Below are 27,961 nucleotides of genomic sequence, written 5' to 3' on the forward strand. Positions count from 1 at the left end.
TTTGCTTTGCAATGGCATACATTCACTGTTCCCCTTGTGACATCGTTAACATTGTAAGCTGATGTCTGTCTTTGTGAAATATTCATCCTTATGCAACTTTACTACGGTAATATCAATATTACCTGATATCAAATGTGAATTATATTTGATATGATAAAAGGTTAACTAGATTTAAAATGGAATTTGAAGTTACTATCTTCAAAGCGTCACTTTTATTTGACATGAGAAGAGATAAATCTCTCATTCAAATGAGACAAATGTATTTATAGTCTCAATACATTTCTGTCTTCGGGACATGGAAATGTATTGTTGTACAGTGGGGTAATTGACATATCCCCTTTTTCCCCCTCATTTCCATCTCCCTCCTCTTTCTTCATGGCCCACACCACCTCGTTTGTTCTTTTCATCCATCTAAATATCCACATTTCCTGTTACTTCTGTACTCTTTTTGCACCTTTGTTCTCCTTCTTTTCTGCCACTCTGTCTTTTCCTGCTGCTGGTCTTTCTTTTATGCCGAGGGCAGACATAAATGAGTGTGAGCGGCTCCCACAGCCCTGTGCCCACCAGTGCATCAACGCACCCGGCAGCTTCAAGTGCACCTGCCCGCCGGGACGCCAGCTGCTCGGGGATGGCAAATCCTGTGCCGGTCTGGAGCGTCTGCCCAGCTATGAAAGTCACTCATTTGGCTACCGAACGTCACAATCCTCTCCTGAGCGCAACTCCTTCCAGCGACTGTACCACAACCTGGCCTCTCAGAGCTACCACTCCCACGCGGTCACCGCGGGGGGGCGCGACAGGAGCCGGAGCCGCAGAGAGACTCCCATGCGTTTCTCACGGCGGGGCGTCCTCGCTTGTCAGCAGGGGTTTGAGTCCAGGGGTGGCTCCTGCTTAGGTAACAATGGAGACAGGCAGGGTTGAGATGAGGGAGAGGATGCAAGTTGTTCACAGAGGAACTGTCTCTCTGCTTTGCTGCTTGTGGGTTTTGCTTTGAATATAGAAACTGAAAAGCTACAGAAACGTGTCTTAATATGTCATTTATGTTCTCTCTCGTCATTTTGTGGCTGTTTACGTGTGTGTGTGTGTGTAACTCCAACAGACATCAACGAGTGTGAGGTGAGGGATGCCTGTCAGCATGAGTGTATCAACACACCAGGAAGCCACAAGTGTCTCTGTCCTGCTGGTTACCGCCTCATGACCAACAGCAAGACCTGTCAAGGTGAGAGCCACCAGTTTCCCTACATCACCCTCATTTCATGTTGTCATAGCGTGTCCTCTATCGACAATAAGCTGTTTGCTGTATTTACAGATGTAGACGAGTGCCTGGAGCAGAACATCCAGTGTGGAGTGAACCAGATGTGCTTTAACATGAGAGGAAGTTACCAATGTATTGATACGCCCTGTCCACCGAACTACCAGAGGGATCCAGCCACAGGGTAAACCCTCACAGAGATACACTCAATTAGGTTATGCCATCCATTAAAGAGATGAAACATGGCCACACATTGTTTGTTCAATTTAGGGGATTTGCAAATATGGAGCAGTTTGCATATTCGGATCATTTTCAACCTTTAGAAAAGGACCAGTGTGTAGGATTTAGGGGCATCTAGTTTTGGTTTAGTGCTCATACTTTGGGGTCAGCAAAGAGTCCATCTATCTATCCGAGAGCACATCATACTCATTGCAGACTCCTGTCTCTGCTGTGTCTCAGGTTTTGCCTAAAGAATTGCCCACCCAATGACCTGGAGTGTGCGCTGAGCCCTTACGCCCTGGAGTACAAGCTGCTGTCCCTTCCCTTCGGCATTGCGGCCAACCAGGACCTCATCCGGCTGGTGGCCTACACGCAGGACGGCGTGATGCACCCGAGGACCACGTTCCTGGTGGTGGACGAGGACGTCACGTTGCCGTTCGCCCTGCGAGACGAGAACCTGAAGGGAGTGCTGTTCACCACGCGGGCGCTACGAGAGCCGCACACGTACCGCATGAAGGTCCGCGCCCTCTCGTACAGCAAAGACGGAGGCATCGAGTACCAGACGACCTTCATCGTCTACATCGCCGTCTCCGCCTACCCCTACTGAGAGCACTTTAAATGACACCAGGACAACGGTTGCGGTGATTCATTGCGTCCCAAGTGATGGAGTGCGAGTGTTTTGTTTTTTTAAAAGCAGCCACGTCGGTAAACAGACTGAAAAGACTTTGTGTTCAGCGGGAGAGAGGCCAGTGAGCGTGCAGCCCTGAAGGCACCAGGAAGTAGATTTAAAGTGGATACGATACACGTGAGGTCAACAGGAGGCTCGGTTGAAACTGTCTATTTATTGGCTCTAATCTCCGGATTCCTCGCGTCAATATATCAGGACTTCTTCAGTGAAATGTTTGACTATTTAGTTTATTTTCTGCCGCCCCTTCAGATTTATTTATAACATCAACAAGATTTTGCTCCTGAAAGCCAAAGCGTCCACCAAAGTAGACATAAGAAAATCTTAGCCGGCCTCTTATTTACATCTACCTATTAAGTTATTGGGAAGTGCTTGAACGTTTGTTTAGCCCCTTGTGTCATCAGTCACCAAAGTGGAGCTGTGACTGGTACGATACGGTGCTTATTTTGGCTGTAGAAGAGCAGACTGTCACATATTGTACATCCTCAGGTAGCGGCCTCGTATACACACACGTTCATCGAAAAAAGAAAGCCCATCTAATTATTACACTGATTACATCATCATTGTGCCAAACACTGCTCCATCCAATAGTTGATACCGAGATGTATTTTATTTTTATGACTTGTACATATGTTTTTTTCTCGTAATGTATTGCCATACTGTACGTATTGTATCAATTTTGTAATAAAAATGAATATTCACTGAAATACAACATGATGTATGTTTGCTGCACTACTTAATAAAACAGATCCATGTTGGGCCTTTCATACCCGGGAGTATAAATAGACTTTATCAAGCTACTCTCCAACAACCATATCATTTATTACATGGATACTCTGAAATAGAGAATTGCAGACAATTTACCATGTCTGCCATATTGTTCTTTTTCTCCAATATCTCTATTTCTAATACCTCTACAACAATCTTATACGTTTATAAGGCATAAATACGGTTAAAATAATGCTCAAATTTGCAGGATTGGAAACAAAAAGCAAGTAGACAATGTAAATTAAAAGAAATGTAAAGAATTTAGTACAACAATTCAATATATGTATTGAAAGCGATTGTGAAAAAAAGATAAACTAAAAAAAAGACTCATGTTTTAACTCCTGCTAAATAAAAAAGGGACATGCTTTAACACAAAGTGAAAAGAGGTTGAAATGACACTTTGGTCAGTGAACTCTAGACTATGATTGTCTTTGTATTCACCAAACTGTGTGATTAAAATAAGTCTCGACAGTTAGGATCAGCAGTCACACCTTTATTAGTTTTGTCAAAAAAAGAAAAAGCACAAACATAAAAAAGGAATATTGAGTAAGGCAGTTTGTACATCAGTGTGAGACGCTCCCTCGGCGAGAAGAGCTTCTCCGACTAGACGTGCACGAAGCAGAAGAAGAGATCAGGCCGTTCTCCCTCTGATTTCATGCACAACTAGACTTCACTGCATTAGAAAAGGAATCTAATGTCTGGATGAATCACTGACGACAGTATTCAAACATGAAAACATGTTTAAATATCAACTTGTGAGAAACAGCTGCGATGCGGTTTAGAAAAAAAGCTTCATCCATTTGAGACATTCCTGATTGGAAATGAGCGGGAACAAAACGTTACGCTGGAACTGAATATTCCTCTGATCACGGTTTCCACGATATTTTTTTAAAAGAGCAACTTTTTGAACTTTAACACACTTTGTGTGTGTATGTTGATTTAAACCGTTTATAACTAATTCCACCACTTTGCCTTCAACATCGTCCTCTACTACACAGGGGAAACAAAATCAACGTGAGCATTGAAGCAGAATAAATCATTTGGCAACAGACGTAATCGACCTGATGAGGCAGATTACATTTTACATTTCCAGTTTTCCTCTTATTATAAAACGTATGGAAATAGAATAGGACTTCCAACTGCTAAACAACACCATGCGTGGAGGATCGGTTCGGGTGAACAAGCATTAATATAAACTCAGATGCAATACAAAAAACACTGAATGTTTCCAGAAGAGATACATGTACAAAAGACAAGTATGAAATGCTTGACAGAATACTCAGAACTCTCAAATGGGATCATGCAAACACTATTTTTAAATTGCATAAGAGACAAAATATTAATTATCTCTCCTGCAAATCAAGCTCACTGATATTGTCAAACCTTTCAAGCAATGGTTGTAATGTTCATCAGGTCGGGAGTTGGCCTATAAAACAATAAAAAAAAAACTAAGAGGAAAATATTTAATCCAGATTATTTTTCTGTTAAATATCTAAATTAATCTGAAAAAGGATTCTCGGGGTGACGCGTCGTTCCTGAAAGCACAGAAGCAAAAGCCCCATGATGCCCTGCACCGTGGCAGAGGTGCAAGAGAGACTCCCACATAGGAGGGATGTGAGGAATAGTGAAGTGGGATTAATAAGAGTTGTGGTGGAGATGCATCGCGGGTAATAATCCTTAACTGGGGCAGCGTTAGAGAGGATGGATGACACCAACCCCCACACTCATCCTGCTCTACAGGGTGAATGGCAACCCCACCCTTGAGCAAATCCACCCCCCTCCATCTGTGACTGTGCTTTTCAAGACGAGGCAATGAGAGGATTTACTGACTGAATCAGGTTTTTATTCTAAATCGGGAAGTCTGAGGAGAAAATGCAAGGTGGGAAACAAATAAGGTGAGTTGTTTTTCCTGAGAGAAGCAAACCTGGAATCCTCTGTTTGTTTGTTTGTTTGTTTGTGTGGAAGTCAATGGAGCAATGGCCAGAATCCTCTATGATGACACAAGTTGTCTCATTACTCCTACGTGAAGCCACTGTGGCCGTGAAACACTTGAAACTAATCAACAAATAAAAGGTATTTTCTCATAAAATGATGAACTAACTTTAGTTAGTGTGTGATTATAATGAATTTTCAACAAATATTTGACTATTACAATATTCTGATTCATGATTTCATCACAATTCAATTGAAAGACGATCAATTATATATTTTTTTTAAACCCAACGTGACCCAGATTTGATTTTGAACGCAGCAGGATCATATTGGGTTAAATATCAGTTTTTTCCTTTTTCGTCCCTACGCCATCGGTTATGATTACATGAAGCGTCTCCTGTATCCGTCAGTGATCCTCCGCTCCTCTTCTAGACCGTCTTCCTCGCCGTTAGTACCCTGACGATGCTGCCTACTCCTCCAGCTGCCAGAGCCTGAAGGCACAGGACAAAACACATGGTGAGGTTACATTTTTGGGGTACTAAAACTGAGTTTCTGTTAAGTGCATCCTGTGTGCATGGTTGTGGCATCTTGTCGTCGCATTTAATCTCAAACTGGCCTTTACAGTCCCACCATGGCCTCAAACTACAGAGCCCATACATGACGCTGTTAAAGGAGCATTAACACACTACATCAGTGATGATCATCACTCTTCTGTCATCATTTCTACACAGTAATCAAGTTTCTTTGACATATTGGAGCCAAATTACTGCTATGCTACATCTAAGAGGAACCAACCTCGGGGTAATGGAGAAGTTTCAATTTCAAATCGTGCTCATCAGCGTCATCTTCTCCCTTTTGGTGACGCCAGTTTAATTGATAAATCAAAAGTTGGCCTTTTCGTAAAGGCAGTATTTACCTTTTCATGCCACTGCAGCAGGACGGCGCTGCTGTTTTCGGACGGCCTCTCGAAGCCTTTGTAGATGTATTTCATCAGCAGGTCCACGCCGTTCTTGTCGAGGGATTGCACCCCTTTCTCAATGTCACTGCTCTTAAAGGCGCTGAGCACCTTCAGCACCAAACCCTCAGCACGATCCTGCAACAAAAAAAAAGAAAAGAAGGAGAGTCGTGTGAAGATGAGAGTTGCTATGGAGTTGATTACAAGCCTGGTTCCAGACCTCTGAATCACGGCCCACTTGTAGCAGCTAGCCATTATTGACCAAACCCACCTTGACATTCTGGTTCTTTGTGTTGATTGGCGGGTTCTTCAAGACCGCTTGTAAAGCCTGCATGAGATTTCCTGTGCGGGGAGAGTTAAGGATGCAACACACCACAGCAGAGGGAGACTTCCTGATCACAATGTGAAATATAAAAGCCCAAATATGATACATAAGCCAAGTGTTGAGCCATTACTAATGTTTTTCTAACTGTACTTGGAATAAGATCCTGATCCTGCATGATGATCTGAGACCTGACACAACAGAAACATGCAGGTTTATGATCAGTGACTGTGTGACTTATGTCTTCAAGATAGCTGTGGGTTCCTTGGGGTCTTTTAAAAAAAACCTGGCAGGTTGTATTTTATGTTTGTGAGTCTTTAATTTTCCTGTATTGTAACATGTGATGGGAGGTCCCATTAAATGAGGAAGTGCTACACTTTCATGCCTTATAAGGCCTCTAGGACTGAAACTGCTGGCTTCAGACTTTACAGAAACACCTCCAAGCCTTTCTATAGACAAGCATAAGCAAATAGAGTTTGTTGAACCAAAGAGAAAAGAGATTTTTTAGCACATGAGACAACTTCTGTTTCTTCCAACACGTATCCTACTAAGCTAACATGCAGAAACGCATAACGACGTTTGCACGAGTAATCAAAGACACGGCGGTCAATTAAAGATGTACAAGATGAAAATGGTGAACTTGTGAACGTTGGGTGAACAAATGCACACAATTTTCCCGTTGATATAACATGCAAAACAAGCCTGTTTCGTCTTGGGGGAAGAAATCCCAGGAATGTGACAGTCGGGGCAAGTCTGGACACAGACGACTGGCCTACTTACCAAAACGCCCATTCAAACAAGAAGCGACAAACAAAGACGAAACATGGAGATAAATCGGAACACACACACAAACCGTGTTGTTTGTGTGTGTTTCCCTTAGCAGGCCGTGCACTCGCACAGACTGCAGGCTACTAGCTAATCATGCAACTAAAGGATATTGTCTGATGAGGGAGTCCACCTCTGCCTCGTCGGGACCCAGCTGGTTTTCTCCTGCGTCCTCCTCGTCCACAAATTTGTTCTCGTCGTACTCGTCCACGTCTACTCGCCTGAAGCGGGCGGCCACGGTGTTCTGCGACATGTCGCGAGCGTTTTCTCAACCGCGTTTTCTCACCGAAAAGGACAAGAATTCAAACTGCAGCCCCGGCCTTTTTTTTTTACTGTGTTTTTCTGTGATACGGCTGTCACAAGCGGGCGGCTTCCTGACTTCCTCCCTTTTTGTGCTCGGTGTTTTTTTGCTTCCGCGTACGTGACATCGCCCCTAGTGGTCAAATTATGAAACTGCAGGTCGTATAGTTGTAGTTTTAATTTTTGGTCGACAGAGGGCGACAACACACAGGAGATATGACATCACTGTCGGTGAAAGCAGCTCACTGGCAACATATCTATTTACTACAAAACACAAAATACGAAAAAAAAAAATCACTATATATATATATATATATATGTATATATATATATATATATATATATATATATATATATATATATATATATATATATATATATATATATATATATATATATATTGTGAATTGTATCTTCATACATTATGACATTATGAAGTCTTCTTTACGCTAGCGGGTATGAAAAATAGAATATTAAATCCCTTCATGGTAAATGTGTCTCTTTTAAATAATAAATAATAGTCTAATTTTAATCTTTTCCGTCAAAAGTATCAGTAGAAGAAATGTATGTGTGTGATTGTAGAAGGCACACAGTTTTTCTCATGTCATTAAAAAGGCACCACATCCCTTACTGACGCGGACTAAACAGGATGATTTTATAAATGACAAGTTTGTGCATCTGACAGTTGTGACTATTTTCTGAATATATTTTTAACTTAATATGTTATCAATATGATGTAACTGCTCGCAAAAACACATAAACACATAAAAAAATAAGTCTAGTGCTTCTACTGCTACTATACTTGATAGGTAATTACTTTATTTCACATTCTTTATTATTGTGGTCTATTGTGATGTTTATATCTGTCTAAGAAACCCTCATTGTGATTATTGTAACATGTTTTACAACGGTTTTTTCCTTGAAAAAAAAATTAAACATATTATAGAGACAAACAAATACGGCAATATATAATTTATATTATATTCAAATTCTAATATTGTCATTTTACTAATAAACAATAGTCAATATATTTGTTTAATACTATTCGATAAATAGGTGTAAAAGTTGAGTGTACACATATTTTAAGATGCAGAATCATTAGGATGTGGATTATAAAAAAACTCACATAAAACTTTGAGCAGCAAATTGTTTTGCCCTCAACAAAAGTATAGTAAAAGGTTTGAACATGAACCATTATAATCATCAAGAGAGTCTACATGAATGTCTCTTTCAAGTTTCAAAGCAATTTTGAACAGCAGTGTGTTTGAGCTTGTCTGTAACACTTTTTGTCTATTAACATAATATCATCAGCAAAATGTTACAGCCAACTTATTTAACAATGAGCATCACTGAGATTAATATCACTCTATAATGAAACACATGTGTGCAAGAAGAGAATCATAAAATATTGCACACACACACACACACACACACACAGACACACACACATACACACAGGGGTGCTGTATGTGATTGCTCCTTATGATGATGAGGATTTAGTCTACTTTATGTGATGGAATCCACACAGATGATCTTCTGAACGTGTGTGTGTGTGTGTGTGTGTGTGTGTGTGTGTGTGTGTGCGTGCGTGCGTGCTGAGTCACCGCGTCCACTGACCATATCTGTAAGTATTTATTTGACTCAGCCACTAATGGGTAGCCCACCGGGTAAGCTTTGTGATGTCAGGGATTTCCTGCGTCACAAAAAACGCGTTTTTTTTATTGCAGGAAGTAAGACACACTTTCCATGTCACTAACGCACACGCTCATCTTTAAATGAATCAGATAGACAATTCGGAATAAACACAAACAAAAATATCCGCTTGTCAACCTGCCAGAAAAAAATGGGTGAACATTTTGCAGCATTCCCAATTTTTTCATTCTCAAACTCACACAAGTTTGTGTTAAATTCTGGCTTGCGGTCCAGTGATTTTGCCAAGAGTAACAGGCACACAATATGTGTGTGGATCCTGACCAAGAGAAATACGTCATGACACACAGAACTTTTCTGGGAAGTATGGAAAGTGGGAGGCCTACTTTTTATTGGAAGTGGAATTTTTAATTTCCTTATCTGACCTGTCTAGACTGCAGGCCAAAGGATAACACCGGCGCCTGAGCAATGGAGCAATATAGCAAATGCATTCCCATCATTCAAACAGGAAAAAAAGGAAAACTTACATTAAACAACCCGTGCATTAGCTCATTATATTCAAGGCGCTTATATCAATGTGCATTATATTTTCAACAAATCGCAAAATCAAGTCAAACAAATTCACACCTGCATGTCAACGTTAGCTAACGTTTTAGTTGTCTATTAACACTTTGCATTAGCCCTGTTGATATTATTATTTGGGGTATAATGGAGAGTTAATCCAAAAGATTAGGTGATGTAGAAATTGAGGATATTGGTTTGAAATGACTTTTTTTTATTATTAAAGCTTTCGTTTAGAACATAACGAGGCACCAATGAGCACGATAATGTAATGTCCATTGTGGACTTACCATTCCCTCCAACACACACACACACCATGTCTGACTTATCTGACTCAGCAACTGGTCCGTTCTAAGAGAGAAAGACATCGTTGCTCACTGCACTGGATGGTCGTGAAGCTCAATACCACAACCAGAAAAGCAAGGCAGGATATTATGATTGGGAAACAGAGGAATTTCATTTAACCCCCCACCTCTGCTCTCCTGTAGACAATAAACACTCGTGCATTTACACATACTCATTTCTTTTCCTTTACTCTCTCTGTCTTCCTTCCACTCCCTCTCTCTCGCACACACACACACACACACACACACACACAGAGCCTTGCGTGCATTGGTCATGAGTGTCTTCATTGCGGGCTTTGTGGGGTGCCCCAACCCGTCTGTGCTATGTGAATGACTCAGCACATCAAAAGGCGAGGATGCAGGCACATACATGACCTTCACGTGAATGTGCAAATTAACAAGCCCTGGAAAATTTCAATATTGAGGCTGTTTCCTGCAGAGGGGATGAACTTTGAAGGAAAAAAAGCCTCAGAGAAACTGTCTTTGTTCCCCAGATTTCAATGTCAAATCTGCAGGGCACCGAGCCAGGTGCTTCCGTGCCAGAGAAGAGGACTAAGAGCTTTGCAAAGGATCCTAAGCACTTAATGAGTATGTTCATATGAGGGGATATTACTCTTGGGTGATGATTTAATTGGGGAATGTAATGAATTAGCGGTGCTGCGTTGGAGCAGGTCTTCAGTCTGGAGAGACTGTGGGTGGCGCCCGGCCTTCTGGATGAGAAATGGTGTGTTGTTTTGTAACATCACATGGAGCTATTTAAGTTTTAAAGCATCATAATGGTGACGCTTATGCTTTGAGATTTCAGGACTTTGGACACAAACACAAATAAAAAATACAAATAAAATGTTATAATATAATATAATGAATATATCTAGTCTGAAATACACCACAGTAATACAATATATTCATGCAGATAGTTTTGGTTTTGAGATAACGCTCATAACTCTTTAAATAGTTTTGGTTTTATTTGTCTAGGTTTGGATTCTGTGTCTGAGATTTCTGCCACTTTTCTTGTTACAGTCGAGGTAAATGGAACATATTTTAAAAAGGATTCTTAAAAACTATAAAACCCAAAATATTTTAATGTGGACACATACCACGCTGCTGCTTTTTTACTCTATCTACTGGACTTTTCCGGACATCTTAATAAATACGTTTTTATGGTATTTTCTAGACAACAGACTAGTTTCTGTGATAATTGTTTCTTGTGATTCATGCAACACATTAGAGAGTTGACTCTCGATCAAACAGATTACAACCTGCTCTGCTTTGTAATGGTGATTTGACCGCGCCTAAAGAAAGTCTATTACACTCTATTAATTAAAATTATAACTGAGTGTGCGGATCTTCTTTTGTGGCAGATTTTTTTGCCTTCAGCAGTTTGCTTTTTGATTCAGCATCAGTAGAAGTTGTGTTTGTATGGGTGTGTGTACCAACACTCTGTTGTCTAATATTATTAGGAGTTGTCATAAGAGTCCTGACTGACTTTGAGGCAGCAAGAACAGTTTTTTAACACAATCACTGACAATAGAATATACGTCATGAAATAGTATTTGTAGAGTATGAAACACACAATTTACATTTTAGCGCACACAAATTACAAACGTCCCATGATGCAACCAATTGCATCGTCAGACCGTACCTGTCTGGTAAAAAAAACATCTTTCAAACTTCATACAACCCCTTTTTTACAAAAAAATAAATAAATTGTAGTCTTTATACCCAGAACAATTTTTTTTTACTTTTTAATTTTACATTTTTTTTAGTAATTTATCTATGTTTTTAGCCTCTTTTCATTTTTATTGGTATTTTTTATTTGTCATCCTGTATTGTATCTGTGCTGCTGCCTCCAGGTCATGAATGTAAATGAGAATTGGTCGAAAGGAGTCAGCTGAGGTGGTTCAGCATCTCATCAGGAGCCTCCTGGACGCCGCCTCTCCTTAGAGGTTTTCCAGGCTCGTACAACTGGGAAGAGACCCAGGGGAAGACCCAGGACACGCTGGAGGGATTATATCTCCCGGCTTGCGTCCATCAGAATGAGCTGGAAAGTGTTGCAGGTAAGACAGGCTGATAATGGATGGACGGATGGAGTTAAGTCAGGATGATCTAACACAGAAACAGGTGAGAGAATATGTTTTTCCCTCCAATAAAACAACACTATACTTTGGTTTGAGGTATTCATTTGAACGTTTTCTGAGATACCATCACTGAGAGTTTAAATGTGTTAGCCCGAGAGCCACGAAGACAAATGCTGGGATTGCACATCTGTACTTTAAGCTCTAAAAGACACTACAACTTACATTTCACATGGTTACAAGTTCTGTCCAAGATGAATCTAATCGGATTAATCCTGCTGTTTTTAAAAATATAATCCAAACAAAAGGAAAGAAAACATGCTGGAACCGCAACTCTGCACTTCTTTGTCATCCACCGTGTTATTTCAGGAGGATCTCGTGGATAAAAGAAAGATATATTTTGACAGACAACATTACTCACAAGCTAAATTCTCTTTTATTATTGACTTTTTTTACGATGCACATGAACATTACATGTCGTGCTGTGGCAGTGAATGATTACTGGACTGACCGTTCATCATCTAAACACTTGTAAACATTATAAAAAATCCTAAAAATGTAATATGACCAAAAATATCTTGACCACACCGAAAATAAAAGTGATGGCTTACAGACAAAATGTCAAAACAAAAACATGAATGCTTATTTTTTTGCTTTGAACTATAGTTTAGTTTAAAGTATTATTGTGGGAATGCACTTAAGTAATGTAAAGATCAGTACTACAACAGCCAGCAGGTGGTAGATTTAGCTTAAAGAAAATAAAGGAACTACATATACCATCAGATTACATGATCACACCTGAGAAGACAGCAAAGGAAAGGAACCGCCCGACTCAGGTGTAATCTCTTCACCGTGATGAGAGACTTAAGCCTTAAATGCGGCCTTCCTGCAGAAAACTATGAGCAAAAAGGCACTTTGCACATTCTGCGTCATGAACTCCTACAGCAAGACTGCGGAGCGGCTTCTTCCAAACCAGCGGGGCTGAAACATGAGCATATATGTGTTGGAGGTGCTTCAGTGTAAAATTCCATTGCTGTGTGCGCAGCCTTCGGACCCCTTCAGGTGTAGGTGTAATGTGTCAGATTGTACTTCTGTCCCGGCGAAAGCCGCCATTTTTTTTTAGCTGCACCTCCACCCAAACCCGACCTGAGCGCCACTCAAACCCCGCGGGGCTGTTGGAGGAGGAAATGGCCAGGAAATTTTTTTTTAAAAACGGCGCCTGTGTCTAAAACGCAGCCTGAAACCACACATGATCAGGAAAATAAACACACCTAGAGATGAAAATAAGTGGGGATGTTTCTATGGCACCGAGTTTTGTTTTTACAAAATGGTGGCTTTCATATGAAGACACTCCCTAGTAGGAAGCAGGGAGTGCTCCTTCCTTGTAGGTGGGTACGCATCATTGAGATGTTTGAGGTACCCACAGGGGGTGCACATGGCGTGCTTAGGAGTTGCCATCAAACAAAACCAATGGTTACAAACTCCTGATCCATGTTTGTAAAAAAGTATGACATGTTCAGACCAGCCATCCAGTGAGCAAAACAATTAAATAAAAACATGGGGATTTGCATTTTCTGTAGTCAAGATGTAAATAGTTCAACTGACAAACAGTTACCGGTTCAGATGTGCATTCACACAGCTCCAAGCTATATTTAGACACGGCTGAGTCAGAGTACAGATGCAAATGCGGCTCTGCTCTCGGCAGCATAAAAAAAACCAAGAGGCGTCCATATGAACTGGGAATGTTGCAACCGGAAAAATTCACATGATGCATTTCAGCGAAGTGAATGAACACATATACATCTGAAGTGGACATTTCTTTCACTTATGAAGAACTAAGGACCCACTCTCCGGTTGTGTGTGACGGTGCTAGGCGTTAGCTGCAACAATTCAGTCACTCTGCAGTGTTTAGTAAGTGTTGATTCTCAACATCTGTCTTTCACGCTGCCAGCAGGAACATCCAGCTGTTAGTGGTCAACAAACGCCAACAGTTTCCCCCAAAATAAAGCCAGATGAAAATGCTCACTGCATTGTTGTATATTAATGCAATCATAAGGCTTTAATCAGTAAACACTATAGTTCTTTACAACAGTTTAAGTTTGATTCAAAGTGTACAGGAAATAGATCACCATCGGAGCATTTTCCAAAAAGAAAACACTTTTCTTCAAGACTAAAAGTTCGCTATATCCAAAGTCTTAGATCAGGCTACTGGTTGTCCTTTCCCAAAAGGTTCCAGGGTTTTGCCCGAGAATCTCTTTTGTTGAGAAACCTCTTGTTCGGGATCGCACTGAGGGAGAAGGGACGCGAGAGGCATGAGGGATTCTCCTTTCGGGACACAATGCAATCCTTGATGGCTTCTTTAATCACCTGCAGGAGGACAAATACAGGGATTAAATCCACAAGGCCGTACTGCATTACGAAATATTCACCATGAAGAAAACATGTGTTATCTCGAATCCATTGAATTAGGATTGGTAATCTTCTTCAAAAACATACATTTATTTTTAAAATGTTAAAAGAAGTTGAAATTCAAATCCCGTCCTGACAGCAATCCATTAATTAAATGCTTTGATAAAGTATCTTGCGAGATACAGTGACTTTTGGAAAGAGTGCTCTCATTGGAAAAAATAAGTGGCTGGGTTTTTCAAGCGGATAATATTTCAAACCAAACATTGCTTGTTTCTGAAGATAACCAACCCAACCTGCATTGTTAGAGCTGGAAGTCTCACATGCCTGAATGACATCTTTGTAAGTCTTTGTAAGTGTCACACTAGAGCTGTTAAAACTATAAGTGGTTCTCATCAGTAATGAGGAACCAAAAATGGCTGCATACCAAAAGTCAGCCTGCTGTCGCGCAAAATTAGTTCAAAAATATATTGAATGTCAGATAACAATGTTGCAAAGACGACAGATAACAATGTCACAAAGACTACAATGTTATATAAGCTACAGATGACAATGTTACAAAGAGCACAGTGCCATGCATCCCAAGTCAAACGATACAAAGACTACAATGTTAGAAGTTATAACGGCTACAGATAACAATGTTGCAAAGACTACAATGCAATGAAGACTACAATGTTGCAAAGATAAAAGACTACAGCCAACAATGTTACAAAGATCAAAGACTACGATGTAAAACTGTTGACAGTAATTATTAGTATGAATGAGCTGACCTTACAGTGAAATAAAAAAAACTACATTGCGTCACACGGAAGTGACTCAGGTACAGTGAGTGAAAGTCAGTCTGACCAGACGCAGTGACACACCTTCTGTGAACAAGACCTAACTTGTCGTATCCGGTCTTTAAGGCCTAGGGGATTTTGAAGTTTTGATGTTGCACAACAAACTAACATTTGTATAGTGACAAACAAAAATGAAAAACCTCCCTAATGACTACTCTGAATGGCATGCCATTCAATGTAATAAACCCCTGAATCTCCTTTGAACCCCCTCATGAGCTTAAGTTTTCCAAACTGCAGTATTTAGTGTCTCATGTGAAAACACCTTTTGTAAACTACGAGGACAAAAACCAACCTCCAGGTTGTTAAGAGTGTTGAACTCCATGAGGTCATGGAGTCGGGTGAAGGCCTCGTTGGAGTACTGGAAGTTAAAAGTGGAGAATGGTGACTCGGGATCGTCGAAGATGTCAAAATCAGCAAATTCCTTCTCCGACTCTGTCACTCTGGGAACACCTGGAAGTACGAGAAACAAATGAAGGAAATCAATCCACCAAATCTGGTCCACTGGCATGAAGAGACTTGATTAGGGACAAAAGATCAGATAAATGTTGACAATTCAACATGGATATGTCTTTTCAACGTCTGTTAAAAAGCCTTTCTGAAGCCAATTTCACATGAAATTCTTCAGCAGATGAAGTTTTTCTGTTTGTCACAGAGTTGTGGAAGTATAATTTGTCTTCGTACTTTGTGGACCTCTCCTTGATTGACGAGCCCAACAATATACATAGAAATGTTTAAACCACCAAGAATTAAAAAGTCTTTTAAGTGGTAAGACAAATGGAAATATGTGCAAACCCCGTCTGCTGATGAATCTCACAAGACAGAGAAATAATTAAACCTAAAAAAAAAAAAGAAATACTACAAGATGAGTTTGTTTTGTCAACTATATAACATAATATTCCTCTAAATAGATACTGGTGCCTCACATTTACCAATATATTCTGATGAATAAAATATTTACATTAATTTGCATATTCTCTTTCTAGCCAAAACCACCAGCCAATGAACATTAACAATGAAAGGAAGTTCTTTGTTCATCCCATTATCCATATAAAATAGTTTGAAAAATGTAGATTTACTACTGAAGTGTTCTCAGTAGTATCTTATTAACTATTTCTGAAGTCGTAAATAAACTCTGCCGCTCAATATTCAAAGTAGCTTCTTCCATTCATGACTTTTTTTTGAAAGAAAACGTAAAATCGATTTGGCTTTTATTGTAAATGCAGGAAAAAGTAATGGTTTGAAAAAATCCATGCATACAGTAGTGAACCAACTTCATGATGGCCTGAATAACTTCTTCAAAAGGAAAGTCCATGTATGGCATGTGGACTGTTGGGTTTGAGTGCAAAAAGCTTATGTTACGTCCATAAACAGACAGCAGAAGTATGTGGGCTGATGTCTTAGTGTATGTAAAGATGGAGCAGTGGAGAGTGTGTGTCTTTCAATGGCTCATGTTATAGAGTCTGTTTACACAGCGTTCTCCCACGAGAACGAGAGATTTCCTACCAGCACCTGGCTCCAGCGGGAACCATCAATCAAAGGAGCGGCCAGTAAAACCCTGAACACACTTCCACGTCCACGTCTGTGCATGCACACACACGCACACGCAGACACAGTAAACTGCTGGTGTGCTTAAAGGCAGACAAGGAGCAGAGACCTTTAATGGGGTCATTCAAATGAGGGGGCCAACTTTTGGCCGAACATAAAAAAAAACCATCTGCTGCAGACTGACTATAGCTAAATTACAGTGTGCAATTTCGGGGAAGAGATGCCTCATGTGCCGTGACCCTGAAACAGCAGCAATAGAACAATACAAAGGCATGTTTTACTCTCCACACATGCTGTGGAAAGCGCCACCTTCTGCGCACACTTACCAGGTGCCTTGAACGTCCTGAAGTTGATGTTGACCAGGACAAAGTGGATGATGGTTGGGCAGTTCTTTTTGCCTTTTTCCGGTTTAAAGACGTAGCATTCCTTCAGGCCCTCGCGGTCAAAGACTTTGGGGTCGATTTTGGGGAATGGAAGCTTGTTCATTCGAGCCCACTTTTCTGCTAGCAGGAGCTCCTGTGGTCAGAAAAAAACATGTTCACGATTTCCTGTCTGCTGTATGATTTTTTTTTCCCCGCAATTCACAACGAAAAGGATGAAGACTTGGACCTTAAACGGGGGGCTGGAGTCGCTGGGTCGCGCAGAAAAGTCAAAGGAGATGATGAGGTTGACGCCGCGCTGCAGCCGCAGAAGGAGAGGGTAGGGAAGGTTGTAGGTCAGGCCGCTGTCCACCACGTGGATCTTCTTGCTCTTCACGTCTAGAGGCTCGTAGATACGATTGAACTCATCTGGGTCTGAGAAAATCACACTAAATCAAATAAATGATGCGGGGAAATGATTTGGAAATCAAACAATGAGTCAGCCAATTGATTGAACTGTGGAATTAATGGAAGTTAATTGTGACCCTTTTTCTTACCTGTGACGGCGTCCACCTCGTCTTCAGGTGTGGTGACATTGCACGCGATCTCACTGCCCGGAGCGAACGGGAAGCTGGTGTTCAGGTTCAAGCCCAGCATGAAATTATGCACCTGGCAACATGGTGAGATTAGAGAGCGAAAGATTATTGGGGATTCTAATACAGGGGAAAAAACTGAACTGAGAATACAGCAAGAGCATGTGCGGTATTTTGTAAGAAGTGTGACATAACTTCATGGTTTCAGGGATGAACATATAGAGTTACCTTCCCGGCTCGGCCCTCCCTCGTGTTGAATAAGGATGAGTCACTGAAGAGCGATGTGAACATTCGTTGAACCCAGCTCGCCTGAGCAGAGCGAAAGTACTCCTCTTCTGCCTTCTGGTTCTCTGTCCCACCTGAGCACCAGAATAATGACAGAGAAAACACTGTCAGATCAAATTATGTGGCTCCGAATTACCTGCAATACATGTACGTGATGTATAGTTAAGAAGAATCAAATAACCAAATGTAGGAAAATGGATTTTTATCTATTTCACTCAAATCATTTAGCTGATGAAGAATCAGATATTTCCATTCCACTAACTAAAAAGATAATGAATATTGGACTTGCATTCAATACATAGACAGAAGCATGGCTTTAAATGAATTGTATAGTTATTCTGTAGATGCTGGATGTGTCAAAAGTAAAATAGAACCATTTTAAATTAAAAGGTGACAGTATTTTAAAGGTTTTAAGAGAGTATTCAAGTGTTTTTTTATGCCCTCTTCAAAGAAAAAAAAAAAGATTCTCTCTCCAAAGAAAATACATTTGGGACAAAAGCCTGTCACACACATATCAATTGCGGTGAAACAAATGTGATCACAATGCACAATGAATCATGCACGTCACCTTTACGCGGCTCGTCTTCATTGTCCAGGCTGTCTTCTCCGACAATGTGCTGTGGTTTGATCTGCTCTGTAAGACACAAGACACGTCAGGTTTAACACATGTTTCTTTTATTCATTCATATATCAACACTGAACCTGACCGAATGCTGTGGATTAGTTACGCTGATTGTTTATCTCTGTCAAACAAGTCCTCAGAATAATACAACACACCCGACACAGCATTCTTAAACTGTGTGGTTGTACTGCTGACGTAATATTTAAAGGTCACCCCAAACAAATGAAATCAAGCTCAACAAACCATTCGATCGGCTGTCTGAATTGTCACAGAAAAGCTTCCTTCCCGCTGTTGTGGTAACATCACAAAAACACACACATGCCACACATTTTTGTTATCTCGTGAGATCTTTTTAGGTTGGCTATTTTTAAACGTGTGAGGATACCTACAGGTGTGTGAAAACCATTCCTTGAAAAGAAAGAAGATACAGACAACAATAGAGGCTCTCAGGCTCGACTGAGTGTCAGTTTCAGGGGACGGTTGCACTATAGAAGTTATTTTATAATCTTCTGGGGAAAAACACCTCACTCACTTACACATAACAAAGTAGCCATGACTAAACACATATTTCAGAATTTGTTCAGGGCATGTTTTAAGATCCACGATTTTTAAATGTATTGTCACGTAGAGAACAATGAGGATAGACATTTTAATTATATTTAGGACACTGGAAATACATTTTCTTCAATGTAGTAATTAATTACAGTACATCTGTCTGTAAATATGCTTTTAATTAACATAAATATAGATAGAATACTTTTCAATAGTTGTATTATCTTAAATGTGTGGGTAATGTTTTTATTTATTGATTGTTAATTGTCTTGCTTGGTCTCAATGATCGGCTCATTTAGAGGTTGTTCTTAAACTATTGTCTGTTTCACACGCTCCATCAAATAAACCACACAGATGTACTTTGAAAAATGGAAATTTGAACATCTGCAGTTTCATAAAAACTGAGCAAGGTCGATCTGCCGATGAAGATCATGTGACACAAAAGCTCCCCGAACAACTACTGAATTGACCTGGTGGTGAAATTGCTCAATCACAGAATAAATGAAGTGATTTGCACTGAACCTGAATAGTGCAGCGCAGAACAAAGCATCGAGGAAAGAGAAACATAAAGATTACCTAACTCCTCCTCCATCGTGCTGCCCCCAACCGTGTCTTTGACTCCCAGGACCCTGTTGAACAGAATGGAGAAGGCGCTGCCCCACACGCCTGAAAACACACCGTTATTAGGTTCACGATTGGAAACTGGCCGTACTGTTTTAGACGTTAACTTTTTTCTCACCCATCAGAAAATGGAGCGGGTTCTCCTCGTATTTCTTGACAACGGTTCCCAAGAAGAACTTGCTTCCAAACAAGTCCGGGGTCATGAAGGTGCCGTACTTTGCCATCCCGATTTCATACGGACTGAACTCCACCCAGTCTGCAGGTTGAAGCCTCAGCGTTAATGTAACAGAAACGTACCTGTCACTCACTAATACATCGCTCCATGTGAGTTTGTACGCTAGTATTCCAATGCATGTAAAGTTGATAAAAATACAAATTTAAAAAATCTTATGCTCACACTGAATCATTTAATCTAAAAAAAAAAACCTCTTTTGGCAGCCTGGGAGGAGACAGGCACTTTCAGACACAGGATTCGTGCACAATATGAACACAGAGAATAGGAGTCATAGTCAATAAGGTCAAAGTGGTTATTCTGTCAATAAAAGCCTCAGTCAGAAAGACTATACTTTTGCATACCTAGACTTGTAGTTAATTTCACATTCATCTACTTCTATTCACTTCTCTCACGCAAGCTCACTCATACTTTCCTCGCTGTCATTGTTCGGGGCTGTCAATCAACATATTAGCTGTTTCCAATCAGCTGGTCTCTTCTATCCAATAGCACAGCAAAACAATTGCATAATTAGCGTATCATCTCGCTGTTGTCTATTTTTAAATATGATTGTCTCTCCACCTTCAGTACGTTCACGCTGCTGTTACGCACCCTCGACTTCCCCATCTCCTCCCAGTCTTTGCAGATTCATCTGCTTCATCAACTCACAATTTTGTGGCAGACATGTTTCATACGTCTTTACTCTCACAGTTTATTTTTAATCAGGATTCTTTTCTTTGTGTTTGAAACAGACACAGTTTTAAACAAATGTCTTTGTCATTCTTTGAACATGAAATTAAGAAACAATGATACTGTAAGAGCAGCATTTAAACAACAACAGGTCACAGTAAACCTAGCTAGCTCGCAGTAAACCTAGCTAGCGAACAGTGCAAACAATGGCAACCGTGCTGACAGAGCAAACAGTGTTTACCTGAGGTGGAAAGGAAAGGTGGACGTTATGCTATGTTATACAATGACGCCGTGGGTCTGTACGCCATTATGGGTCTCACCTGCACTAACATGCACGCATGACCGGACGGACAACGTGAACGTAGCACAGAAACTCAGATTACAACAGAGGGAGAGTGACTTCATTCTCTGCTCAGGTAGACATTACTGTATATTTACACAGCGAATAGTTGTTTGCTGCTATATTAATGATCTGTCTCAGATCACTGGAGACACTTTTTGCTGCTCCTTTATTGTACTTCCTGTTCAGAGGTTTGCTCAATTGGAGCGTAGTGTACAGTTGCTATGCAGCCTGCAACGAGGAAGTACAACAGGGGACTAACTCAGAGTCTATACGGCCTCAGTTCCATGATATAGCACAGTTGCTATATAGCACTACAGAGCTGTCATTAGCTCGTCATGACACATTGTGACTTGTGGCGCGGCAGAGCAGCATTATAAGGAAATAAGAAATGCTTGGGGTTTGGCATGTGGTTAAACACATCTGAGCATCTAAAAATATTAATTGTGGGTATACAATAGTTCTCTGAGGGACATGGTGTGCATGCAACACACCATATAACAAAAAGGCACATGCATATTTACAAAAAAGGGCAGACATTTACCTGCAAACATGAGCTCTGAAACATCTGGCTTGACATGCAGACACGTGAAGAGAGGAAGAGGACACTGGGCCTGGTTTATCTTCTCCTGGATGTCGCTCAGTTTGATGTCCATCCTCTGGTGGGAGAGAACACAGTCTTTGAATGATAAACATGCAAACAGTAGTTGGTGTTGTGTTTGTCATGGTTAAGTTAAAAAAAATGAAGGGGAAGAAACAGAGCAATAAAAAGCTTCAATAAGGCATGTTCGGGATGTCACTTCAAATAATAGAGAGGAAATTAAACATGAAGATTGTTCTAATAACAACAGCTGCAAGGCGGTTCTTACCGCAGGTATAAGGGTCTCTCCTATGAGCATACCAAAGATATCAGTAAAGGTAACAGGCTGCCCTGAAGCCTTTTTGGTCCAGAGGGCCTGGATGTAGTTGGTGATGTGTTGAGGCAGCAACAGCTTAAGGGGATTACTGCTAACTCTCTTCATCAGCTCTGCATTGATCTCCTTAGGGCCCTTATTTGGAAACTCTGGATGGGAGTATAGAGTGGACATGTACCTTTAGGGATAAAAAAAAAAAACACATTTAAATTAATTAAAAAAAGAAACATTGTAGAAATATCAATGTAATGTAAAATGTTAAAAGACAATCAATGAATAGATACTGACAAAATATCACAGCTTTTTACAAAAGAGTCTTTTAGAAAGAAAAGAGGTAAAGGAACGAGAAGGTGTAAATAAATGAGGAGAAATACAAACTGACCATGTAGATCCAGAGAGTCCAGCAACATATGTTGCACAATCTAGGACCCCAGACTCATACAGGGCTTTCATCACACCCGAGAAGGCAACCATGGCACGGAAACCGCCTCCTGAGCCCGCTATGGCTATCACCGGCACCTAAAACACACACACACACACACACACGCATACATATGAGGAGACAGTCATTATGTGAGGAGGAAGAAGACAAAAGCATGCTTAATCACATAATTACAGACTACACCGTCTTACATTCATTCTCATTCTTTCACATTGAGCAACTTCCCTCCTGTGCCTCCACACAGCGAGGTTGCCCGTTGCATCACACTTTTGCAACATTTTTTCATTTGTGCTTTCAGATTTTCAACTATTTCAGAATTCTCATTGTGCAACATTGCTTCCTTTCTGCAGTCTGTGTTTGTCTCCGCTCTGAATATTTACACAGGGGTCATCCTGGATAGGGAAGTGTTGTAGCGTAGCGGCGCAGTAGCTGGTTATCTCATTCCAATGGAGCTTTCGGCACATTTTGAATACATGAGCAGATTACAGCCAGGCTCAAGGGCGTCACCAACAAAAAAAATGAAACTGAGCTTGGCTCTTAGCAGGGGAGCAGAACTTGCAGTTTTATGAGGCTTACTGTATGGTTTGCTTCGCAGTGGGAGGAATGTCTTTGTGTTATTTTAAGCTGAGAAAACATCACAGTTTTTGACAAGTCTTATTACAATACATCTTAAAGATTTGTCAGATTATTGATGTGCTACGCATCATGCCAATGAATCTGTTCAATGAGAGCATATCAAACCAATCATTTCTTTATATAAAAATGTGTCATGTTAAGACGCTACATCGGTTTAAGCTCACTAACTCATGTGGAATGAATTATGACGCAAGTGTAAAATATGGACAGCATAGGTATTGAGCATCTATAGGTCCTGACTCACAAAACAGTGTGGCAAAACAGGGAGGGATGACGTTAACATTCCCTTTGGGGAAAGTAGATTCAGAGCATACAAGTGGTGGAGGTGCGGCTTTTAAAATGCTCTTAAAATAGCAGAAGTAGCAGCAACTCACAGCATAGCGTTCAGGTGAACAGAGACGACATAAAAACGTATTTTAGATACAACATTGCACAGAAAAGGTAGACACTGTGAGTGCAGCTGTGGGCTGGAGCTCTCAGACCTCACTTCATTATCACGACTTTGTTAGTGGGACGGTTTAAAACTTTGTAAATATAAAGCTACAGCTTTAGGAAACAATTAGCAATAATAATACAGAGAAGCAAATAAGATTGGCTAAATTAAATAAGCATGTTTGCTGAAACTTCACAATAATGTAATTGAATAAAACACAGTAGGACACTCAGTGGCCTCTTATTTCATGAATTTAAACATGAATGTTGCTAATCAAGCGTTATATGTAGTGAAGTTCAAACTGATGGTGAAGTGAGTGCTTGAATAAATGAAACTTTCACCTCCCAGATGGACACACATGTAATTTAAGTTTGAAATGCAAACAGTTGCAATGTTAACGCTGTGTTGAAACTTGAGTTTGCTGTGTTCCCACCTCCTCTGGAGAGCTCGGGAGGAAACAAGGCTTCTCCATGTCGAGCAGCTTCTTGATGCCCAGCATCACTCTCTCTCTGCGGGTCTGTCTGAACTGCTTCTCTTTGTCACACAGGGCCAGGCTGAACCGCAGGTCCAGTTTGGTACTGTAGCAACAAACAAACAATAAAACATGATTGTGGGAATTTAAACAATAGCTTGTGTTTAACATTTCCTCCTGAGAGGCAGAGAAATGATACGATCTCTCCGTCTGTGTGATACTACTGATGATGTTGAAATCTGGGTTGGTCTGGTGTGAAACACACATCGACTGATAAACAACACCCTTTTGCTGCTTGTCATAATTCCTTCTCATTACAAGAAACTCTTCAAACACGTTTGGCATTTCCAAAATCCTCCCACTCAAGCGTGTGTAGTGATGCCACAGGAATTAGGATGCATTTTAACCTGGTGTCAGCTTGCACAAGTATCCTGTTGCTATAAGTGCTAAATTTAGTTTCGACACTTTTCTGTGTTAATTCCTTTGCAAGTTTCTATTCCTGCATATTCCTAAATTCCTCTGTATTGTTGCACCCGTACAGATTTGTATACACTAAAGACATTTTTTTAGATTTCAAAGGGAATACATACCAGAACTCCAGTAACATCTCTAAGTAAACTTTGGTTACCTGTCGAAAACAATTTAATGAGTGGTTATTGTCCAGTAAAGAACTAGCTAGATTGGTTAATTTGTGTAAATATTTGTATCATCATTTATTAAATTACTGCATTATTTAAATATAAATGTCATGAATCGCTTCATCCTTAATCTATTCAAATCAATCAACACCAAAAAAAGTCAAGAGTTATTCTGCTGGCACATTCTAGTCTTTGTTCACATAGAGTTTAAGATAAGATGAAATAAGATAAGATAACCATTTTTTAGTCCCGCAGTGGGGAAATTCCCACGAGAGACACTTAGTAAAATTAATTATATAAATAAACAGTAATAAAAAGTATTTTAAAGAGTATTTTTCTTACTTTGCCAATGAGGAAAGGCTCTATCTTTGTCTGGCCCATGCTGAGCTTCGTGATGTCATAGGTCGCGGTCCCAAGCGTCTCATCCATCACATAGTTGGCGTCCATTAACGTTAACTGATTGGAATAAACATCATAAGTCAGTTAAATGAGTAGTTATTTACAGCAGATATGTTTAAATCTGGTTCATTCAATAAATGCAGATCTTAACCTTCAGGACATTCTGCTGGTTGGGATCTAATATGAAGGTAAAGGTTTCGTTCCATTTCGGGTTGATGTCGTTGTCTATGTGCTTGGTCCTCTTTCTGCTCTCTGGGGCTGTTGGGATGAACAGCTCCACGTATGGATCTGGAGTGTCCACTGCACACACACACACACACACAAATTCAACAATGTTACTTAACCTTTTGGAAACCGTGTGCGAAAATCCTCCTGCACCAATTTTAAGTGCCAGCATGCCCCATTCAGACCATCTTTAAGCATAAAATACGTAATATTTTTCCATTTTTGAACTGAACGACACAGTTTTTTGACTAAAACTCCTTCGTAACAGGCCAAGACTTTGTTTTACTGTGATTTTTGTTGCAGATTCTGATTCTTTAGGTCTTACTCTTTCCAAAAAGGTGTCTTGTTGACCGCTCCAGGAGGCATTTTTGGGGAATCTGGCTCATATCATGCTGGATTTTGAGATGATTGTTTTTACAGACATACATTTTTTTTTGCTGAACAAATACATACAATAAACACAAGTATTGTAATCAATTTAGGGTTCCTACGACGACACAAACACAGTAGAAAATTGGTTCCACAGTTTTCTACGGGTTAATAGCAAAATCCTAATCATATGTACATTTGTATTGTTTTTTTTAATGAAAAAGTCAAGTCCGCGTAGAGAGAAACAATTCCAAAAAACTCACACAGGTCGCCCAGCGCTCCCTTGGTGACATTCTCGGCTCGAGCCACCGTCACCGTGAATTTGTGAGAAAACTGCTGGTCCACCTGCAATGCAACATTCATTTAGTTCAGGTAATTGTCTCATGAGTCATGTGGGAGGATCCCTCCACACAAGTCAGTCGGCGCATAAACCGTATATCATACAGAAATGCTGTATGGTATGGTAAGAAATGGGATGCCGGCAGGTTCCCTACAGATTCCTGTGTCACTGAGAACAGGTGCGGGAAGAAGGACACTAATGGCATTAACTGGCAGTTCCGGCAACATTTCCTGTTGGTGAAACTTTAAACCTGGGGTCGGCAGTTTTCAGGAAACTAAAAAGCTCCAAGACTTGAAACTACAGCTCTCTTCCTTCAGCTCCCCTCTCTTCTTTGTCCTACGCCCCTCCGACCACATGGAACAACAAGATCAGGATCCAACTGGAGGCCGACAAAACCGCAATCTTCCCTTTTGTGGATTGCTTTGCAGAGTAGGCAATTTTTCTGAAAGACTTTCTGCCAATGAATCAAGTTTACATCATCTGTAGGGACGTGCACACACATCTGCATTTGTAGAGCAGCCAATAGGAACGCCCCCTCACTGAGATGAACTGTGATTGGCTACAGTCTTCAGGCATGAGCTAGATTTTTTTAAAGCCCAATAACAGAGCTAAGAGGAGCTGCAGAAGTCTCTTTTTTGTGACGATATGCTGAAGGGCTATTTTTTTAATTTTTGCCTGATAAAGAAAAAAAAATGTTTAATTGGCCTTCAAGAAACGGCAAACGTATGTTTTTATTCTATGAGAAACTTGCAATGTAGTCAATCCCAGAACATAAATAGTACATCAAGTATATTGCCGTACTTCATAAATTATTAGCATGTCATTTATTAGTTCACTAGATTTGTACTCGTTCTTTCAGAGTTTCCTAATCCAAAACTACATTTCTGTACTCCAACATTGGTTTTGTGAACATAATCAATTTACTTCATACATTTTTCAACAACTAAGACAATAATATTTTTGCCAAACTGCAGGTTTCTGATCACTGAAACTGGAAGGAAACGAGTATCTTCCATAGTCTTGTTTTTCTCCATTTAAGTACCGGTGTGTACCATAATAAGTATGTTGTCGGTCCGTGATTCCTAAAATGAAATTACCCTGTAACTTGTGTGCTGTATTTAAACAAAGTACAAAGGTCACCTTGAAATTTTAAATATTGAAAAAGACGAGATAAGCAAGTACAGACTGTTGGACGTCATTAATCTCTAAACAATGCTGCTTTATCCTTCCTTCGCAGATATCATCAGTCAACTCACATGATTAAAAACATTGTTTTGGATTTTTGTGCTGTGTATTTTTTCTCATAGGCAGTCGTCAGAACTCTGGCTTTCTAAAGAAATCTTAACATCTGGTGTTCACTGAGAAGTGAAGGAGTGTCTATTCATAAGGGACACAAGTGGATGATTGTGTGTGATTGACTGTTGCATAACCTTTATCCTTTGGTTGCAACCCTCCATTTACAAGTCTTTAAAGCAGAAAGTGTTGTGGGTCTTTTAACAGATGTGAAATTGTCATTCAGGGCTGAGAATGCAGATCTCACACAGATCATCTTCTGCTATTCTTTGCTGCTTCAAACAACCCACGTTAACCATCGTCGCCTGCTGCTGTGATCATGAAAAGACTTTGCTGTTGAGGTTTTTCTCAATAAAAGTGAAATTCATTCTACTGTACTAGTCTAAAAAAAACAATAAGGTAAGCCCTGAGGGATTTGGACCGTGATTGAAACCACTGGAATCTCTTGGCTGGGTTTTGCTGAACATGTCAATACTCACGATTATATTGGAAGCCATTGTGCGTTGTCAGGCGAGTAAATCGCAGGAAAACCTTCGTCAAGATGTGAACTTTCAACTCAGAACGTCTCAGTCAAGAACGGGTGCATTTGGAAACCTGGAAATTGAAACATAAATGTTTTCCATCAGTGTAAATGAAAGGAGAACAGCTTTAGCGGACAGACACGATTATCATTTTTCTTTTTTTCACCATCAACTTCTTGAAGGAGCAACCATCTAAAAACAGCCGAAGCTGCTTCACAACTATCTTGACAGGAGCAAGAGGAAGTGTGCTGCACCGCAAACCCATGATAAGAAGACTAGGCCAGTAGCGACCATTTAAGTATGTGTGAATGTAAGTGCACCACTTGCATGT

General features: G+C 40.3%; 3 protein-coding genes across 3 annotated transcripts in view; 1 reads left to right on the top strand and 2 right to left on the bottom strand.

The window, feature by feature from the left end:
* Positions 1-2,878, top strand: part of hmcn1 (hemicentin 1) — a 72,102-nt gene extending 69,224 nt beyond the window's left edge. The window contains exons 104-107 of the mRNA XM_068589770.1: positions 524-892; positions 1,097-1,216; positions 1,307-1,433; positions 1,709-2,878. Coding sequence (XP_068445871.1) covers positions 524-892; positions 1,097-1,216; positions 1,307-1,433; positions 1,709-2,075 — 983 coding nt within the window. The 3' untranslated portion in view covers positions 2,076-2,878. The remainder of the gene's footprint in view (positions 1-523; positions 893-1,096; positions 1,217-1,306; positions 1,434-1,708) is intronic.
* A 521-nt stretch (positions 2,879-3,399) lies between these two features.
* arpc5b (actin related protein 2/3 complex, subunit 5B) lies at positions 3,400-7,356 on the bottom strand. The gene is made up of 4 exons (XM_068590024.1): positions 7,068-7,356; positions 6,080-6,151; positions 5,770-5,946; positions 3,400-5,344 (listed from the first exon to the last, which is right to left on the bottom strand). The coding sequence occupies exons 1-4, from the start codon at positions 7,206-7,208 to the stop codon at positions 5,282-5,284; spliced, it is 453 nt and encodes a 150-aa protein (XP_068446125.1). The 5' UTR covers positions 7,209-7,356; the 3' UTR covers positions 3,400-5,281.
* A 6,447-nt stretch (positions 7,357-13,803) lies between these two features.
* pla2g4ab (phospholipase A2, group IVAb (cytosolic, calcium-dependent)) lies at positions 13,804-27,705 on the bottom strand. The gene is made up of 18 exons (XM_068589875.1): positions 27,589-27,705; positions 25,740-25,821; positions 25,034-25,182; positions 24,826-24,939; positions 24,436-24,473; positions 23,807-23,951; positions 22,245-22,381; positions 21,818-22,040; positions 21,493-21,607; positions 19,826-19,963; positions 19,663-19,752; positions 18,481-18,546; positions 17,856-17,986; positions 17,592-17,703; positions 17,285-17,469; positions 17,002-17,191; positions 15,423-15,580; positions 13,804-14,252 (listed from the first exon to the last, which is right to left on the bottom strand). The coding sequence occupies exons 1-18, from the start codon at positions 27,604-27,606 to the stop codon at positions 14,091-14,093; spliced, it is 2,253 nt and encodes a 750-aa protein (XP_068445976.1). The 5' UTR covers positions 27,607-27,705; the 3' UTR covers positions 13,804-14,090.
* Between the last annotated feature and the right edge of the window lie 256 nt (positions 27,706-27,961).

The sequence above is a fragment of the Clinocottus analis genome, unplaced genomic scaffold (assembly GCF_023055335.1).
Source record: "Clinocottus analis isolate CAN_PGR_092001 unplaced genomic scaffold, fCliAna1.0.p SCAF_23, whole genome shotgun sequence".
NCBI lineage: Eukaryota > Metazoa > Chordata > Actinopteri > Perciformes > Cottidae > Clinocottus > Clinocottus analis.

Coding starts and splice junctions, on each gene's coding strand:
- arpc5b (XM_068590024.1), bottom strand. CDS start 7,208: ATGTCGCAGAACACCGTGGCCGCCCGCTTCAGGCGAGTAGACGTGGAC. Junction 6,152..7,067: donor TGGACTCCCTCATCAGACAA/TATCCTTTAGTT, acceptor TCTCCCCGCACA/GGAAATCTCATGCAGGCTTT. Junction 5,947..6,079: donor CAAAGAACCAGAATGTCAAG/GTGGGTTTGGTC, acceptor TTTTTGTTGCAG/GATCGTGCTGAGGGTTTGGT.
- pla2g4ab (XM_068589875.1), bottom strand. Junction 19,964..21,492: donor TTCAGAGCTCATGTTTGCAG/GTAAATGTCTGC, acceptor TTCAACCTGCAG/ACTGGGTGGAGTTCAGTCCG. Junction 17,704..17,855: donor GGGAGGGCCGAGCCGGGAAG/GTAACTCTATAT, acceptor CCATGTTGCCAG/GTGCATAATTTCATGCTGGG.